Source organism: Tripterygium wilfordii, chromosome 6 (genome assembly GCF_013401445.1).
Source record: "Tripterygium wilfordii isolate XIE 37 chromosome 6, ASM1340144v1, whole genome shotgun sequence".
In the NCBI taxonomy this organism is placed as follows: Eukaryota; Viridiplantae; Streptophyta; class Magnoliopsida; order Celastrales; family Celastraceae; genus Tripterygium; species Tripterygium wilfordii.
Window position 1 is genome coordinate 7,709,936 of NC_052237.1, and position 19,595 is coordinate 7,729,530.

The following is a 19,595-nucleotide window of genomic DNA, read 5'->3' on the forward strand; positions in this document are numbered from 1 at the left end:
ATATCAACAATGAACCAAGAACCTTAAAACGGCGCATAACCAGAGAACATAGATATTAAGAGCAAAAGTCATACAGTCATTACAACACTGAAACCCTAACAAAGGGTCTTTTACTAGAGAAAGACTTGGACATAAAACGACAGTACACATAACGTTTTAATAAAGACAGGTTAAGACATAAATAAATAAGGAGAAATAATATCAGCTTTAACAGTCAGGTCATCTGGCATCCGTAGGTGAGGGGCTTTTTTAAGATTAATTGGGATGCGGGTATTAATAATCAGTTGCATAGATCAGGTTTCGGGGTAGTCATTCGAGAATTCGAGGGAGTGTTTATAGCGGCTAAAACCTTTACTAGGCCGATTGTTATGCTTCTTGTAGTGGCAGAAGCTGAGGGTGCCCTACTAGCTATTTCCTTTGCTCATGAGTTAGGGCTGAGCAACATAGTTCTGGAAGGAGACTCCCGAATCATTGTAAATGATTTATTAGCGGAGGATGAGTCGTTAACGGATTGGAGTGGGTGCATTAAGGAGACAAAATGGTGTCTTCATGGTTTTGATTCTTGGCAAATCCTTCATGTTCGTCGTTTCGGCAATGAAGTCGCCCATTGTTTGGCCAGGGTGGCGTTGCAGTTGGAGCATCAGAGTCTTTGGTTGGAAAAGGTTCCTGAGGGATTTAATCATCAGAGATAAGGAGTTCTAGCTCTGTTTTTGTTCCGGTAGTTCTTTATGGTTATATTATTTTTTCTTTTCTTTCTGTTGTCGAAGACGAGGTCTGCGTACTGTGTGGTGTTCTTCACCATGTGTAAGTGCAAATTCGACTTACAGTCCTACTGAATGATATTCCAGGGAGCCTTTCTTGGTCTTTCAAAAAAAAGTATTAATGTTCAAGTAATTTTAGCTTTTTAAGTAGGAATCTAATATTATATGGGTTTCCGAGGGGGTTAAAAAAATAATCTCACGAGGTCAAAATGTAATTACGAAGTAAAATAAAGGGTTAATATTCTTTCTGTTGACCCCTCGCACATATAGCATATATAGGCTTTGCCACTGTATGCAGCTCTAATATAGTAATATCTTTATGTTATAGCAAAAATATAGTAATAGGGGGTCTTTGTCCTTTTACAAATGTGAAGGGTGGTATATGTTTTTTTCTCTTAAATTAAGTCCGCAAGTGACTATAACAATAAATAATCCTATCTGGTTCCCACATAACAATGAATAATCCAATCTAGTTCCCTCATTAATCGTTTATTTTATCTAGAAAATAAGGTGTTTTTGACTTATACAAAGTCTTAATGGGCATTTGGTTCATAATTGTATAAGGTGAGCATGAGATGAGAAGAAGATGAATGTAATGTGCGTATGAGATGAGTATGAAGTCAGCATGGTTGGTATAAAATAGAGAATGAGTATGATTGTGAGAATATTAATAGTAGAATTTTCATATTACCATTTTTTCATTTTTAAAAAATAAAATAATATTTTATAACAAATGTGAAATAATCTTTTTACACATCAAAAAAACTCATTCTCGCTTGTGAAAAATATACTAATCCCACACTCAGAACACCAATCAAATGCTTTGTTAGTGTTTAGATCACTACACTCTCCAAACACTTCGGTAAGTAACAACATCATATTAGTCTCACCTTTCTCATCTTTAATAAAAATTAACAATTTTCGTAATTTGTTCTTTTAAAATTACTAGTTTAAACTTTAAAGAATTCTCAGCCATCCATAAATGACTTTCTGGAAGTCTTTTGATTATAATGCACAAAAGCGCGTACTCTACACAGTTCATTTTCAACCCAAGGTGTTGCATATCCTCGAAACTTCATCGTCAACTCTATCAATTTTAAAGTCATCAAAACCCACAATTTCGTCTCATTCACGGTTCTCTCTTGCCCATTAAGATTTAATACTAACAACAAAGCCCATACCATGACTCACCTTTTCATCCCACTTAAATAATCAAACAAATTACTTCATCATCATCATCAGCAAGCTACACGCCTACACGCACAACAACATCTCCTAATATATATCATCTACTACTGTTTGATTTGATTGGGTTTTTGAAGTACTGGTGATGGAGTTATTCGCCATAGCCACGGCAGTGAAGCTCCGAAGCCACCTAGACAGGTATCTAGTCGCCGACGACGACAAAGAAACCGTCCATCAGAGCCGTAACGGCTCATCACGCAAGGCCACGTGGTTCGTGGAGATGGTTCAGAACAAGACAGACGTTATCCGCCTCCGAAGCTGTCACGGCAAATACCTAACAGCCTCCGAGACGCCCTTTCTTCTAGGCATGACCGGTCACAGAGTTCTTCAGACGGTGCCGTATAAGATGTTGTCGGATTGGAACACCGAGTGGGAGCCGATTAGAGATGGGTTCCAAGTCAAAATCAAGTCGTGGTGCGGCAAGTACTTGCGTGCAAATGGCGGGACACCTCCCTGGAGGAACTCGGTCACGCACGATGAGCCTCATAGTGGTGCGACGAAGAATTGGGTTTTGTGGGACGTGGTGCCTGTGGAGGTTGTGGAAACTGACTCTCTGGTGCAGTATTTGTCGTCTATGTCGAGTTTCTCTTCTGTATCTGGAGATGTTTTGGAGGCCGCAGCGTTTGATGGTGATGATCAGGTATTTGGGTCCGAGCCTGGATCTCCTGTCTCGGTTGTTTCTCTCAAGACTCCTCCCAGGTTGACCATGATTTCTTCCATGTCTCCAAAATTGTCCTCAAAACAGGTAGCTTAAAATTAACTGCATCATCTTTACTTTTTTTACAACCAAATTTAGTAGAGAGAGCATGTTTAAAATTAGCTATTTTAATTAGCAAAATCTCTGCAATCCTAGCTAAGTTGCTTTTAATTTTGTAAGACTAATTGGAGTAGCGTGTAAGGTCAACCGATTTCGATTTGACCAAAATTGGACACAAATGGAAATGGGTTCCCTTCCCTTCCCATCCCAACCACAAGTATTATAATGGAATCTGCACTATATTTTGTTTCAGATAGAGGTACTCACTCCTCACCAACCCTTCAGCACTACTTTCTTATAAGATTCATTGTGACAAAAAATTATATCACCTTTTAAAAGCACAAACCTTTTAGTCTTTCTTTTTGCATTTAGCCCGAGTGGATCCTTTATAGCAAAAGATTAGCAATTTGAGACGTTCACTCAGCCACTCTAAAGTCTAAACACGTATGATTACTTGCAAGAAACTAAGAACCAAAAAAACTCATGGAGGGTAAAATTGTCTTTTTACTATATTCATTCATGGCGAACCACAGGACATCCAATGGAAAGGAGTGAACATTGAGCGTTTCAACGACGTAGTTTCATGCCATTTATCATCTGGTCCGAAACAGAGGGAAATCCACACGCGTAATCGCCGCGTTTCAACGCCTTTGTTGGCACTGACTGCGACTCTTGTACTCTCTCTTACTAAAACTCGCTACATTTCTTCTTTTGGTTGTTTTTGTTCAGACATACTCGAATCAATTGCGAAGTGGAATGGAGTTCTTCCGAAAAGCCAAAGCGGTGCGTTTGAGGGGTCACCACGACAAGTACCTCCACGCAGAGGAAGACGAGGAGTCCGTTACCCAAGACCGTAACGGATCCTCCAAGAAAGCCAGATGGGCTGTCGAGTTTGTACCAGGTTCCGAATCCATCATCCGCCTCAAGAGCTGTTACGGCAAGTACCTCACAGCCTCCAATAAGCCTTTCTTGCTAGGCATGACTGGTCGCAAAGTGATTCAGTCACTCCCCGGACGACTTGACTCTTCCCTCGAGTGGGAACCCATCAGAGAAGGGTCTCAGGTCAAGCTCAAGACCCGTTACGGTAACTTCTTGAGGGCCAATGGGGGTCTGCCACCGTGGCGGAACTCTGTCACCCATGATATCCCCCACAGGACTGCTACGCAGGACTGGATTTTTTGGAATGTTGATGTTGTGGAGATTCTGGTTGAGTCCCCGGGTGACCACCAACACGCTGGTTCTCCAGTGACCCATTCGGACTCTCTCGATTCCGAGTCCAGCTCCCCTTCCTCTGCATCGATCAAATCTGAGAAGTTCTCAAGCCAGGAGGTACTGTAATTTTTTCACTTTCCTCATTTTTTTAAAGGGTAATTATTATTTCCTATAATTGAATATCTGCTATGTTGTGTTTTGGTGATGTGTAGTCGAGTGATTCTTATTCGGGTGGATCGCCCCTGAAATCTGAAGGGAGGACTATATACTACCATGTGGCAGATGAGAGTGGTGAGGTTGACGATGACGTTGTGGAAGGTTACTCTTTCACTTTCAAGGGGAATGGAGTGGAGGAATTGACCAAGAAATTGATGGAAGAGACGGGTCTGGAGGATATTGTTGTGTGTAGTCGGAGTCCATTGAATGGAAAGCTTTATCCTCTTCGCTTGCAGCTCCCTCCCAACAATGCTGATATGAATGTTATCATAGTCCTGTCGTCTGCGAAAGGTATATCCGTTTAGGTTTGTTAGATATGCAGTTGTTGTTATATTGGAAATGTAATTAACACATGACAAGTTACTTTTCATGTACACATTATTTGAACTATGATTGTTTGTTGCAGGAAAAAAAAGCCTTTAAGCAATTTTGATTTGAGTTGTAGGTTTTTGATTAGATTGGTCAATTATTTCTTTTTAAAGAATAGTTGGCTAGATGGCTTATGATGTTTTATATGGTTATGTAACTAGTACATTCTTGGTATATCGTTGTTGCCGTAATTACCGGTGCCTTCTTGGGGTTTACTTATGCATAATGGGACTTTTTAAACATTTTATCAGATTGATGAAGTAAGAACAGGTGCCTTGATGATTTTTTCTGATACCCCAAAACAGAAAACATCTTCTCTTTTCTGATATCTACTTCAAATTGTACATGCATATCGGCTGGTTTATAGAGTTAAAAGTTGAAGCAACCATAGCCTTGGACAATGTTTGATTTGGTTATAAATTGGAAGGAAGTTTTGTTGTGTTTCGATGTCTCTGTGTTGGAACTGATGGCTTTTGGAGCGAGTGAGCGATTGGAAGAGTTGTCATTTGGTGCAAGTTTTGGACCCTAGAAGAATCATTGTGAAAAACAAATAGTGTATTTTTAGGTTAACTATAGGAACCTATCACGGCTTAAAATTTAGATGACACTTTCACTTTGGGTTGTGGTTTTCCTTGGTCTTACTTTGTTTGAATGGTTGTCAAATGAGCACATGATAATATAGCTCCAAAATTAATATTGCTCACTAGGTTATGGGACAGAGTTGGGATTCTCGCAACAGAGGTTTTATTTAGGGCATCAATTTGAATGTTTGGAAGCATACTGGTGTAGCCTGCATTGACATACCTTGCTTGTTTTTCAATTGTAGGGAGACATTACAACGCGCAATAAAAGATGCTTGTAGGTGTGTGTATATTGTATAATTTTCTTGCATCTATCGTTTGTCAACCTTGCTTCATTGTACGTTTTTTTCCTTTTCTAATACTGGATTTTGGTTCCCTCTGTATCTTTGGCATTATGTTTTACTTCTTTCATGTTGGTCTAACAGCGGCAAGAGATTTTGGAAAGCAAGGGATCCCATAGTGATGCATCTACATTTTCTGCACAGTCCAGTTTATACATCTTCACAGACTAGCCGAAAAAAGCTTCAGAGAGTCGATGGCATGGATACTCTCGTGATTTTACCAATGGCGAATAATGGTCACTGCTCCATCTCGGTTACTCGTGCCCCCATCCATGATGTTTCCACCGTTTCTTGTCCTTGAAAGATCAATCGTGACAAAATATATAATTCATGACTTCATTGTTTTATTTTGTTGTAAATTTCTCGTCATTACCTTTTTGGCTGGTGAAACTGAAAAATGTGTATTTTATGATGCACTGGGGGGGCTGCTTTCGATTTCTGACCTTTTTTCAGGGATCCATCACAAAATTATGTATAATAAACAACCGGACCCCCGGAGTTTTGTCTTGTTGCATAAACACCCCTATATGGGTATGATTCTGTTCGGATGGATGTTCATTTTATTTCTGTGGAGGACATGTTGCTGATATGTTGGGGTACCTCTTCACCATGGAGTTTGGTGGTGAAATTGAGCATGTAGAAAAGAACATCTTATTTTGTGGATAATGCAATATTTAAGATGATAAGATCGAAATTCGGTAGAAATTAGGTTAATATCAAGTGATGACAATTGACAGCATACGGGTTTAGGCTACGTTAGCAGATCAAGATTTCAAAAATTATTGATCAATTATTAATTGAATTAGCCGAGTGTATATATATTATTCACATTGAGGTGTCGTTTCGTGTTCGCGGAATCTAGATTCTTAGGATTAAGAGTTTTCTCTTGCAAATGATTTATATTTTTGGTTGGTGAAATCCATGAAATCTAAAATTTCAAAAAAAGTTGGATTTCCCCCAATAAGGAATTCTCTTTTCCTCCCAAAAAAGAGAAATCCTTGGATTTATCACTTATTTTTAAGGGAAAATTAAGGATAAGTATCTCATTAGAAAGTTTTATTCTAATAAAGAATACTCTTAAAAGTCTTATTCCAGAAAGTCATTGGATTTATCACTTATTTTTAATTAAACACTTATAATGTCATTTTGAAAAATATATAATTTTGACAATAACTCATAATTATGCATTTTAAATATGTCATTTTTATATTATTTTATTTCTCATTGATTAAATTTGATAACATAATTTTCTTTTTTTTTTACAATTTGTAATTTGGATATTCAAATTAAAGTGTTATTTTTTAATATAAATATGTCATACAATGTGAAATAATTATAATTTATACTCTTACCAAACATGGTCAAGGAAATCAATGATGGTGGAAAAAGTAATATAAACATGAGATCCAAACATCGATAATGAATGAGGATGACAGGAAAATAACTTTCCTGGCATCTTCTTTCAATTCCCATTTGTAAATCGCGAACCAAACGAGCGATATTTAATCCATTTGGCCTATTGATTGGACCTCTAAATTGAGATCCTAATGTCACTTAATTAGGATGTTTTAGCAATTAACTGAAGTATTTATGATTATTTTAATTAGTTTTATCCTTACGGGCATTTCTCATTGGTTTTGCAGAAAACATGATTACTTCAGCTGAGTTTGAAACTTTTGGAGTTGAAGAAATATGTTGACAGATGAACATCTGTTCGAACACCTTCACGGGTTGTTCGAGCAGTTACCTGGGGGGGCAAAATTGTCAAAGATCCTGAAGCTGCAGCACAAAACTTGAAGAACTCAACAAGGGTTCGGACACCTATTGTATCCATCTGGACAGTTTGTGCAGAAATCTTCACAGAACACCTAATGAAGTACAACTGTTCGGACACCTGCAAGTCGTTCGAACATCTTCTGTCCGGACACCAGTCCATGGTTGTTCGGATACCAACCAATAAAAATGGAGACAGAACATCTAGTGAAGCACATCTGTCCAGACCCCTACAAGAGCTGTCCGGGCAACTGCTCGATATCTACATTCCGAGAATAGAGTTTTAAGTTGGATTTTTGGTTATTTCTCAAATGTAACTAATGGGCGACGTTTTTGTAAGGGTAGTTAGGTATTTTTAGGTGTGAAAAGAGAGACTAAAACCCTAATGAGTGGCTAATGAGTGGCTAGTTCGATTATCTAGTATCTAGTTTCAAAGGATGGATATGATTTTTGATTGCTCAAGGTATGTTTATAGGATCGTAGCTTCGATTTCTCTCTTCAATTTTGTGATAGTTAGGTGTTGGGTGCATATGAATGGGTATGTTTATATTGTGTTTTCTTGATTCGAAGTGTGAATTAGGTTCGACGACTAGGGCAGGGGGAACATTAATTCATAAAAATTGGTATGTTGTGTGCTATGTATTCATCGTGAAATCTAGGAACTCAATTTAACATGCTTGAATCGAAGTTCTTAATGCCCAATGCATGATTTCCCCAATTGATTGAGTCAAATTGTATAGCCATTGATTATGTGTATTGTTGATTGGATTTTGTGGAATTCATTGAATGAACGTGGTAGATTTATGATCAAGTGGTCTTTGAATGTGAAATTAGGGTGCTAGTAAAGCCGAGTCTCAAGGGAAAAAATTAATCCATAAGATTAGGTGCATACCCCTTTGCGTTCATTGTACACCAAGAGGTCCGATGACCTACATGTTGAAAGAGAACTTGTTAATTGGTAATTTACTGATCAAACTATCTAATGCGCAAAAGGGACACTTTTCTAGACAGATGGATTTTCTTTGAGGCCTTGTGAGCAGGGATGGCCTGGTTTTGGCAAACAAGAGATTGTAAAACAATACTGTTGTAACAGAGGCCCTCACGGAGGCAAGAGGGAGTGAGGCTGTGAGTAACTCAGGATCGAGAATGAGAAAAATAAACCTTAAAAATGAATGGTCTGATTTTTTTTCCACATTTCAAGTCATCCATCCAGAGGTTATAATTAAAGGAGATTAAAAATAAAAGAATATTAATATATATTTAATATATATCGTAATCGATAAATTTCTCAATTTTGAACTATGATTACCAACACTGATACTGAAATGATTGGTAAAAATACCATACCGATGAATTGATAACAATATACCACTGCAGTGTCATTTTCAATAACCAAAGTGTCGGCAATGACACGATAATAGGTAGTTTACCGCTATCATAATAGCCCTAGTCAATAGAGTTTAATTTTATATGCATATAAGAAATTGACAACTAAGTTACAATATTGATTAGTGTTTGCTAAGTTATAATTGTTATAAAATAGTTTTTTTTGGTAAACTTGTCATAGGTTACTCAATAAACTGGTATTATACAAGGGTTAGAAACTTAAAATTCCTTCATCAAATATACCTCAAAATATTGATTTAGATACGAGCTCTAAGTCAATACAAGCATCCTCAGAATGCAGCTCCGAAAAAATCAATCTATCTGACTTAGATCTAAGTCCCCATATCGGGTTTTTTTGAAATCTTTCTGAACAATTCCGGGTGATTGGAAGAACAACATAAAAAGGTTTGAAGGATTGATTTTCATTAAGTGAATGAAGAATTACAGTGACAGATATATACACTGCAGTAGCAACGGCTATAAACATTAGTATAGAGAGTCGTCTGACACTTACAGTGTCTTTTACAGTAGCCGTTGAAGATAACTCAAAAGATAAATCTAAACCACTAATGGGCTTTATGATAGATACTGGACTTTGAACATTGTTGAGATGTTGGGCCTGGATAGTAACTCTATTACTCTCCCTCAAGATGAAGGGTCTGCTGAAGACAAGCCAATCTTGTCACACAAAGTAATAAAACGAGGTCGCGATAGAGATTTAGTAAGAAGATCAGCTAATTGATCAGTGGTGGAGACCTTGTGAACCAGAAGAGTGCCGTTATAAGTGCCCTTTAGGTATCATAATAGACGTTTCAACAGAGACCAATGCTTGTCTGTTGGTTTACTCATAAATTGTGCAAGTCGATTAACAGCAAACGAGATATCTGGATGAGTGAGATTCAAGTACTGAAGACTGCCTATAACTTGACGATAAAGAGTGGGTTCAGCCATGGGTATGCCATCACAGAGGCAAATTGAGAATTGACTTGGTAAAGGAGTGTGGACAGATTTCGCTCCAGCCATGTCTACATGATCCAATATATCCCTGATATACTTTTGCTGGGAAAGGAAGAGGCCAGTGGAAGTGGAGGTAACTTCGACACCCAAAACATAAGATAAGTCGCCTAGATCCTTTAGAGAAAACGTAGTGGTTAGTGCAGTGGTAATCCTGCGTAAGAGAAGAGGATTAGAACTAGTTAATATTAAATCATCCACATAAACAAGAATATACATTATGTGTGAATTCTCTCTAAGAATGAACAACGATGGATCAACATAAGAGTTTAGAAAACCAAGTTTGAGCAGGCTGGTGCGCAGGACCAAGTACCAAGCCCTGGGGGCCTGTTTAAGTCCATATATGGATTTCATCAATTTGCAGAGATGATGAGGACAAGTTGGATCTTCAAAGCCACGAGGCTGCTTCATATAGACAGTTTCTTGAAGCTGGCCATTTAAGAACGCATTGTTGATGTCAAGATGCTTCAAATCCCAACCTAAGGATACTGCAATATGAAGCACAATACGAATAGTAGTGGGTCGAATAACAGGGCTAAAAGTATTGTTATAATCTAACCCAGGTCTTTGGGCAAAGCCTTGCGCCACTAGGCGGGCTTTGTAACGGTCAACGAAACCATCGGGTTTATACTTGACACGAAAAACCCATTTTGAACCAATTGGACGACAATCAACAACAGGTGGAAGAAGTTGCCAAGTTTGATGCTTGATAAGAGCTTGATATTCCTGATCCATGGCTTGTTTCCATAAGGGATCAGCTAGGGCGGCAGAGACAGAACTAGGTTCAGAAGTAGCAGGGAGAGGATGAAGTGTGGTGAGATTGAGTTTCTTGGGTTTGAAGACATTGTTCATAGAACGTGTAGTCATTTTATGTTCCCGAAGCGAGGTGGAGAGAGGTAGGGAGGTGGAGGTTTCAGCTACAGGTGAAGTGGGAAGAGGGAAAGTAGGTGGGTCCATGGGTTCAGACAAGGGGATGGTAGGAGAGGACAGAGTAGCTGGTATACTAGGAGTTGATATACTATTAGAGGAGACAGGAGCTGGTAAACAAGGAGCAGGTAGGATGGAAGAGAGTACAACTGTAGAAACTGGTGAATAGTGAGAGGACAGAGTAGGTAAAGTAGGGACTGAAGACAAAGAAGGTTGGGAAGAGACAGCATAGGAAGGAAAAGTAGTTTCATTGAATTCAACATGCCTGGATAGATAGATACGATGGGTAAGAGGGTCGAAACACTTATAAGAGCTTTGAGATGTTGAATAGCCAACAAAAAGACATTCTTTGGAGCGAGGTTCAAGCTTGTTGTGAGTATAGGGACGAAGCCATGGAAAACATTGACAACCAAACACACGTAATTTCAAGTTATGTACGGGCTGATTAAATAGAAGTTGGTAAGGAGTAGTTGTTTTATGGGTTTGGATAGGTAATCTATTAATAAGATAGGTAGCTGTTTGAAATGCAAAACTCCAGAATGTAGGAGGAAGGTTGGCTGTATGAAGAAGCGTACGAGCTGTTTCTGTAAGATGTCTATGTTTTCTTTCAGCCATAGCAACATTTGAGGAGTGTGGGGGGGATTGCATCCAGCTAATTCCCTCTTGAAGTAGATAAGATTTGAGACTTTGGTAGTCACCACCATTATCAGTATAGAGAGTGTGAATAGAAAATTGAAACTGTTTGTCAACAAGTCTTTTAAATTGCAAAAATGTGGAGAATACATCTAATTTTTGGTGAAGAGGAAACAACCAGGTGTAATAAGTGAAGTGGTCTACAAAGATCACATAATATCGAAAACCATCGATAGACATCTCTGGAGCAGGGCCCCATACATCACTATAGACAACATGTAAAGGTGATGTACTTTGAACACTAGATGAGCCAAAAGGTAACTTGTGAGATTTATGAAGCTTGAAAGAAGTGCACTGCATAGATAAAGGAGACAAAGTCTGAGTACAAGGCAGCTGAGCCGATTTAAGAACTTGAGTAAACAAACGAGTTGAAGGGTGGCCTAAGCGACAATGCCAGCCATCTAGAGTGGTACGAAGACCTGGAGTTGCAGTAGTGGTAGCAAAATAGGAAAGCTGCTTGGGCTCAAAAAGATAAAGTCCATCACTGCATCGACCTTGTGCCATGATCTGTCCAAAGGGTTGATCCTTAATGACACAAGAGAAAGGAAAAAATTCAATGGATACATTGTTATGCTTAGTTAATTCATGCACTGATAACAAATTCTTTTGAAGAAGTGGAGCACATAAGATATTATTAACTGCAAGAAAACAAGTGTTAGTGTGCAGATGTGTTTTACCAATATGGGAAATAGCCAAACCTGAACCATCACCTAGCTTGACCTCATCCGTGCCATCATACTCTGTATGATATTGAAGATTAGTATAGTCTTGAGCCATGTTATGGCTGGCATCAGAATCCAAGAGCCATGGTTGTTGTGAGAAGTTAGTTGGTGCAGCTGAGGCAAAGTTGGCTGAGGCAGTAGGAGGATGGGCAGAGTTGTTGGAGTAGATTTTGAACTTCCTACAAGTGTTAGCAGAATGTCCAGGTTTATCACATAACTGACATACCACCTTTGGAGGTCCACGACCACGACCACGACCTCGACCTCTACCACCATGAGAGGATGGTCGTGAGCCAGACCAACGATTCTGATTTTTGTAATTGGTCCATGACTGGGAAGAACCTCTGCCATGAGACGATTGATGGTTACTAGAACCTTGCTGCCTATGATGAAAATTGGCAGAGGCAAGAGATAAGTCAGAAGTAGCCTGAGTACGACTAATGAAGCCTTCTTGAGCAATAAGAACATCCTTAAGTTCCTCATAGCTGAAAGATTTTTCCCAGGTTCTAATTGACCCAACAATACCAGTGTACTCTTGGCCTAATCCATCAAGGATATAAAGAGTAAGATCATCCGAGGATATTGGATGATCAATCAAAGTTAATTCATCTGCAAGGCATTTAACCTCTTGCAAATAATCAGTCATATTCTTTCCACCCTTTTGACAACGGGAAAGTTGGGACTTAAGTTGAATCACACTAGATCGAGAACTATTAGCATAAAGCATATGTATTTTATCCCAAGCAGCTTTGCTTGTGTGAACCTCACCTATCAAAGGGAGAACTGTAGCATCTATTGATGCTACTATAGCATGTAGAATAAAGTCATCCTAGCTCTGCTAGGTTTGAAACAGAGTATCATCAATGGTGGTAGATGAGGATTCATCAGAGAGTTTTGGACATGGGTATGTACCATCAACATAACCCATTAGTTTGTATGCACGCAATAAAGAAGACATATGCAGGCGCCATGAAGTAAAAGTGGAAGCAGTAAGCTTTAAGGATATAGGAGATATAGCATGAACTGTAATGCTGGAACCAGATTTCGGAATAGCAATGGTGGTTGTTGTAATGAGTTGAGAACCAGAAGGTAAAGAACCAGTAGGTAGTGTAGACATGGTGGAGTCAGAGTTAAACTCGTCGGAGTCTTCCCTCTGCTCCGATACCATAAAAAGGTTTGAAGGATTGATTTTCATTAAGTGAATGAAGAATTACAGTGACAGATATATACACTGCAGCAACAACGGCTATAAACATTAGTACAGAGAGTCGTCTGACACTTACAGTGTCTTTTACAGTAGTCGTTGAAGATAACTCAAAAGATAAATCTAAACCACTAATGGGCTTTATGATAGATACTGGAGTTTGAACATTGTTGAGATGTTGGGCCTGGATAGTAACTCTATTACAACAAAATAAAAAAAAAACTAAAACCTTGTTAGATGTCAGAGGGTGTCGGGGACCTACTGTAATCTTTTTTGGGCAACACAAATTTTTATTTTTATTTTTAAAAAATCATAAACATGTAGTATTATTCATAACGATCCCAACGATGTATCTTTCGTTTAAAACAAAAATCAAATTCTTCGCGATCAAAACATCGAATATTTTGAATTTATATCCGATGGTCTAGAATTGTCATGTCTTTTTCATGTTGAATTTTTTTTTCCTGTTTTGAACAAAAATTATATCATTGGACTCTTTATGATGAACACTACATAATTATTATTCTAAAAATAAAAATAAAATTTTTTACTACCCAAAAAAAGTATTACAGCAAGGCCTGCTGTAATACAAAAGCGGAAGTTGTAGCCGTAAAAACAAACGAGGAAGTTGTAGCCGTTAACACAAACGTGGAAATTGTACTTACCCATAACCAGAAGTACCATGCCGCAAAGTAGGGTTGTTATTGGTACGGTAAATTATCCATTGGTATACCGTTTTCGACATATTGGTTACCGAAAATGACAGAAGATTGGTATACTGTTACCAATACTTCGGTATGGTAAATTTACCGCTGCATTTGGTAACGGTACCGGTAAGCAAAGTTCAAACTCGGTAAATTTCCCTATTACCGACATATATTAAATATATATTAATATTATTTTTAGTTTTAATTTTATTTAATTTATGACCATGAGATTCATCCACTATAATCTACACCATTCATGATTTTTAGGGTTATTCACTTATTCTCACAATCTCATCTCACAAATCTCACTATGGTTTTCGACTCTCATCTCCACACAGCCATAGATCTCAATCTCTCACAAGACTCTCAACCTCTCATAAAGACGGACTCACCGAGACAATCGACTCACTCTCTCTGGTCTAGACTCTACCTTCTAAAACCCCTTTACAGTACCATTTCTACTTCATTTCATTTTGCCTTTTCAAATCTGTCTTTTCATAGATGTTCGCTATAAATGGAAGAGACGGAAGAGGAAGCCCCAAATCGCTCGTAAACCAGAGAACGAAGAGGTTGAGAGGGTGATTTTTTTAAGATACCATCTCTCAATGAAGTCCGCTTCATGCTTGTGCTGTAGTCTTTTAGTTCATTGATCTTGGGCTTTTGTTACAAGCTGGTTCAATTCATATGGGTGTAAACTCTATTTTGTAATAATTTTTTATTTTTTTTACGTTTACAAGCTGATCCAGTTTGTTGATACTCTATGGTTGATCTTAATTGGTAAATTTACCAATTATCGATTGATCGGTATACCGACTATCGGTATACCGACTCTATTGGTAACGGTAACGGTAGCAAATTTTGAGTTACCGAAGGGATCGGTTTGGTAACGTATTCAGGATTTGGTAACGGTAACCGTACCAAGAACAACCCTACCGTAAAGAACCTAAACATGGCTTGGCTGGACCAGAAGACCACACTCCACGAGTGACTGTCACAAGAGTTGTTATAGAATAGTTACATAGTTAGCAATGCCAACCACAAGAGTTATAAAATTATGACAAGCCAACTTGAAATCTCGGGAATTATCATATCTCAAGATAGTTAACTTTACATAAATACAGCCAAGTTCAAAATAAATATCACCAATAGTCCATGCATGAGCATGAACCATCTTTAAAATGATGAAATCGAATACGATCTCTCACAATAATCTCAACATTGAAAATTTTAGATATTAGTTTGGTCACCTGATGACAGTCATTGCACACCCGAAGGTTCTTAAAAATGCGAATCGGCATGCCTGGTTTCAAGTGTAATAGCCCCAAAGCAATGGCGAGTCTCTCACTATGCACCCTAAGCGATTGTTTTTTACGATCATTGACCTCATCAACCATAGGTGCTTGAGAATAGTCAGGTGCATACCCTATGGACTCCAGCCTATCTCCAATCACATCCAATACTCTATATATTTCTCCAGCTTGTGAATGAGATGTGTCTCCGGCAAAAAATTCGTGTTTAGTGCCATCAATTTCGATCCAGCTACATCCTGGCTCCTTTGATACACCATTGTCAGTCATCAGTTTTCTAACCAGCCCAACGTCATCCCATCGACTAGCTGATGCATATACACGAGATAAGAGCACATAAACACCACCATAAGCACCCCCTCCCAATTCAAGGATCTGCCTGGCCATTTCTTCACTTAGCTCGACGTCCGCATTTTTCTTGCAGCAAGCATCAAGAAGACTTCTCCATATCACCACATCTGGCTTCATGGGCATGCTCGACACCAAATCCAAAGCTTCATTAATCAAACTGCCACGAGCCAAAATATCAACAAGGCATCCATAATGTTCTAAGCGGGGTTCAATCTTGTACTCTGTAATCATCATATCGAAGTACTTGCGCCCCTTGCTAACCATACCTTTGTGGTCGCAAGCACTCAGAACTCCAACGAATGTGACCGAATTGGGTGTAGTCCCCGCCCCACGCATGCACTCAAAACATTCCAATGCTGCCTCCGCCTTCCCATGGTTAGAAAATCCAAGAATCATCGAGTTCCATGAGTTTACATCCCGAGAAGGCATTCTGTCAAAGACTTGCTTTGCCATCTCCAATGACCCACATTTGCAATACATATCCACCAAGGAATTGTTAATCTGAACATTCGTTGATGCATCAGGAACACACTTCCTCAATATATAAGCATGAGACCATGCCCCTAAAGAGAAAGCCCCCAAACCAGCACATGCACTGACAATGCTCTGCATTGTATAGTTATCAGGTTTAAATAAATTCTTCATCTCACGGAACAGTTGCATTGCAGTTTCAAATTCATCAAGCTGAACAAAGGCATCAATCATCGCATTCCACGAAACCACACTTCTCTCAGGCATTTTCTCAAACACATTTCGAGCTACGGCTAAACAATCACAAGAGGCGTAGAAATGGATCAAACTGTTATTTATGTAAGCATCAGATCCAAACCCAAGTTTCAACAACTGGGCATGCGCCTGCTTCCCTTCAAACAGAGCAGTCAAGTACGCGCAAGCCTTCAGGAGAAATGGAAACGTATACTTATCAGGCAAGAATGTTCCCTGCACCAACATCTTTTTATAAAGAAGAATCCCTCGTTCTTTACAATCACTGCTTTTCGCAAATGCCCTGATGAGAGTGTTCCACATAAAGCAATTTGGGTTCTCAATTTCATCAAAAACCCGACAAGCATAGTCAAGATCATTGGAGGACGCGAAATGAAGAATCCTGCTGTAGATAAAGAGAGTATTGGGATCATTGGGCAGTGTGGAACGCAGAGTTTGAGCGTGTATTTCTTTAAGCTTAGATATTTCATTGCATTCATTCAAATGTAAGAGTAGAAGGTCGTGATGGTTGAAAGAATCACCGTAGCTGCTACTGTTGTTCCTCGTACGGAGAACACGAGGAGGTGGATTTGGATTAATCGCTAGAATCATCGTCGCAAACACTTGTATTTTTTTTTCAGAGATTTGATGGAACGGACAACCTTCGCTACAAAATTGTTCTCTGTTGCGACATGGAAGTGAATCGTTAGCTGTATGAATAATGAATCCCTGTGAATATGACGAATTGCTTTGCTAAGTGATAACTAGGCTTGGGCCTACAAATTTGACAGCCCAGGCCCAGAAGTTACTGGGGCCACGCAACTTCTGATGTTATCGGGTCACCGTTAACATGATATCCAATTAAAACAAAATTTTGTAATTAAAATAATAAAATGAAAATAAAATCCATTAACATTGTATTGATATTCCCATCAGCAAAACCTATTTTAAAAGTAACAAACTAATAGTTCTTCGTTACCTGAACCATAATTGTTCTAGATGTCCTTTTCTCATCCCCTTCAATACATGGGTCTGTGTAATTTCCTATGAGAATATGCAAAACTCAAACAGAAATATTAGGGAATATGGGTAAAAGGATTATCCATATTCACTAATCTAATTTTTCTCCTTTTGGGTTTTTGTTAGATTGTTTTTGTCTTTTTGAATTATGATGTTAAATTGTTAATGCAGATGGTTAGAATTAAAAGAAGGAATATGGGTCCTCCACCACCAACACTAGTACCTCCTCCTATGGAACAAATAGAAGAAATAAACAATTCACTTTTTTTTGAAGAGAAGCTTATGCCTTCTAGTCACCAAACCAGTGGTGCATCTACAATAGCCACGAATCCTAGAAAAAGAAAGGAAAGATCATAAGCATGAGAGCATTATGATAAAATAGTCATTGAAGGGCAGGATATGGATGATCCAAACAAACATGGAATAAAGAATTTGAAGATGCACGTCAAGAAGTGCAAAGTTTTACTGTCCCAAAAATGTCCAATGAACAACGACACTATATCTCATGATGGTGATAATACAAGCAATGAAATGAGGTTTCACAAATTTGATGCTAATATGATTCGGGACACTCTCATTGAGTGGATTATCTGTTAAGAGCTACTTTTCACAATTGTTGAAAGTGAGAAATTCAAATACTTTTCTAAGGTTATGAAGCCTCGATATGCGGTACCATCGCGTATCACAGTTTCCAAAGACATCTTCAAGATGTATAATGTTTAGAAGGAGAAGTTGAAAGAGGCTTTGAAAGGTTTCGGGGGTCGAGTAAGTCTTACCACATATATGTGAACTTCTTTAAATAATTCAAGCTACATGTGCATAACAAGCGCACTTTATTGACAAAAGTTGCTAGTTGCACAAGATGATCATTAGCTTTGGTATGATCAAGGACCACAGGGGTGAAGGCATTGAGAAACAACTCAAAAAAGTAACTGAAAAGTGGGGGATTGAGAAGATCATGTGCATCACTGTTGATAATGCTTTTGTGAATGAAGGTGCGGTGGAATGGGTGAAAAAATATAAGTGTACGCATTTGTTGGGTGGAAATTATGTACATGTAACATGTTTCGCTCATATATTGAATATCATAGTGAAATTTGGATTACAAAAGTGCATTATTTCGATTGAAAAAATTAGAAATGTAATGAAACATGTGAGATCATCTCGTAAGAGGGATTCCAAGTTATTGGAGTGTACTAAGCAAGTTGGAGTTACGAGTACAAAATCTTTGTACCTTGATGTGGCGAGAAGATGGAACTCCACTTATTTGATGTTGGAGGTTGCCATGGAGTATGAGCTTGTGTTTGACAGCTAATATGATGAAGATATGGGTTACCAAAACTCTTTCCCAAGTGATAATGTTATTGGTTCTCCAAACTTATGATTGGATGAATGCTCGTCTGATAATCTCTTTCTTGAAACCTTTTTATGATGCCACTAGAATACTATCGGGGAGTGATTATGTCACTATCAATAACTCATTTTTCAGTTCCAAACAATTCGAGATCACTTGAAAAATGCTCAAATATTGATAACTATAAAGTGATTTTTGAGTTGGCGGGAGAGATAATGTTGAAATATGAATAATACTTTGGAAACCTTTCAAAGGTGAATATGTTAGTGTATGTTGCGTTGGTGCTTGATCCAAGAAGTAAGTTGGAAATTTTCAAACAATTTTTGAAGCTAGCGTTTGATGAGCAATTAGTAGCGAATTGTTTGAGGGGACAAAAAAATTATTGCAAGACTTGTAAAAGGAATATTGTTCATTTTCAGGAGCTCCTCAATGACAATCACGTGTTTCACGAGTATATGCAAGAACTGATAAAAGTTCGTCATCATCTACATTAGGCTCGCGGGTTACAAATATGTGGGATGTAGTTTATGACCGCACTGAGTATTTTACTTCTCTTTCTAGAGAAATCTTATTCCCTATAAAATGAACAAATGGTTAGTCATAGTATCTCCTTGATTCTAGATGAGTCATTTGGTAATTGGTTGAGAATGTCCCATGGTTAGCCCCATGCTACCACTTATCAACTGACGATTGACGATCATATTTACTACAAGCAATGTTCTATGTCAGAAAAATAATGATGGTTTAATTTACATGTCCAAAAAAGCAAAAGACCAATTTACCCCTCTTTGAATTTTTTCTCTTGCTTCCGAGCTTTTTCTGTATATAGCACCATGTATCTTTTTATTGGGCATATAATGCTCGATTTTATTTTTTAGGGATATAGCACCATGCCGATATTGATAACAATGGCGACCTTTTGTTTTAGTGAATGCCACAATTCTAAATAGCGA

The 19,595-nt window shown here is 38.3% G+C and overlaps 2 protein-coding genes across 3 annotated transcripts; one reads left to right on the plus strand and one right to left on the minus strand.

The window, feature by feature from the left end:
* Positions 1–1,926: 1,926 nt before the first annotated feature.
* Positions 1,927–6,071, plus strand: LOC120000207. Of its 2 annotated transcripts, XM_038848159.1 has the most exons (5): positions 1,927–2,751; positions 3,493–4,092; positions 4,188–4,482; positions 5,387–5,422; positions 5,567–6,071. In XM_038848159.1, exons 1-4 carry the CDS (start codon positions 2,092–2,094, stop codon positions 5,407–5,409), a joined length of 1,578 nt encoding a protein of 525 aa, XP_038704087.1. In that variant the 5' UTR covers positions 1,927–2,091; the 3' UTR covers positions 5,410–5,422; positions 5,567–6,071. The 2 variants fall into 2 exon arrangements, with proteins under 2 accessions (XP_038704087.1, XP_038704086.1); XM_038848158.1 differs by lacking the exon at positions 5,387–5,422 and having other exon boundaries at positions 1,929–2,751.
* Positions 6,072–14,976: 8,905 nt separating this feature from the next.
* LOC119999818 (pentatricopeptide repeat-containing protein At1g59720, chloroplastic/mitochondrial) lies at positions 14,977–16,983 on the minus strand. Its single transcript, XM_038847576.1, has one exon. It carries the CDS (start codon positions 16,878–16,880, stop codon positions 15,048–15,050), a length of 1,833 nt encoding a protein of 610 aa, XP_038703504.1. The 5' UTR covers positions 16,881–16,983; the 3' UTR covers positions 14,977–15,047.
* Between the last annotated feature and the right edge of the window lie 2,612 nt (positions 16,984–19,595).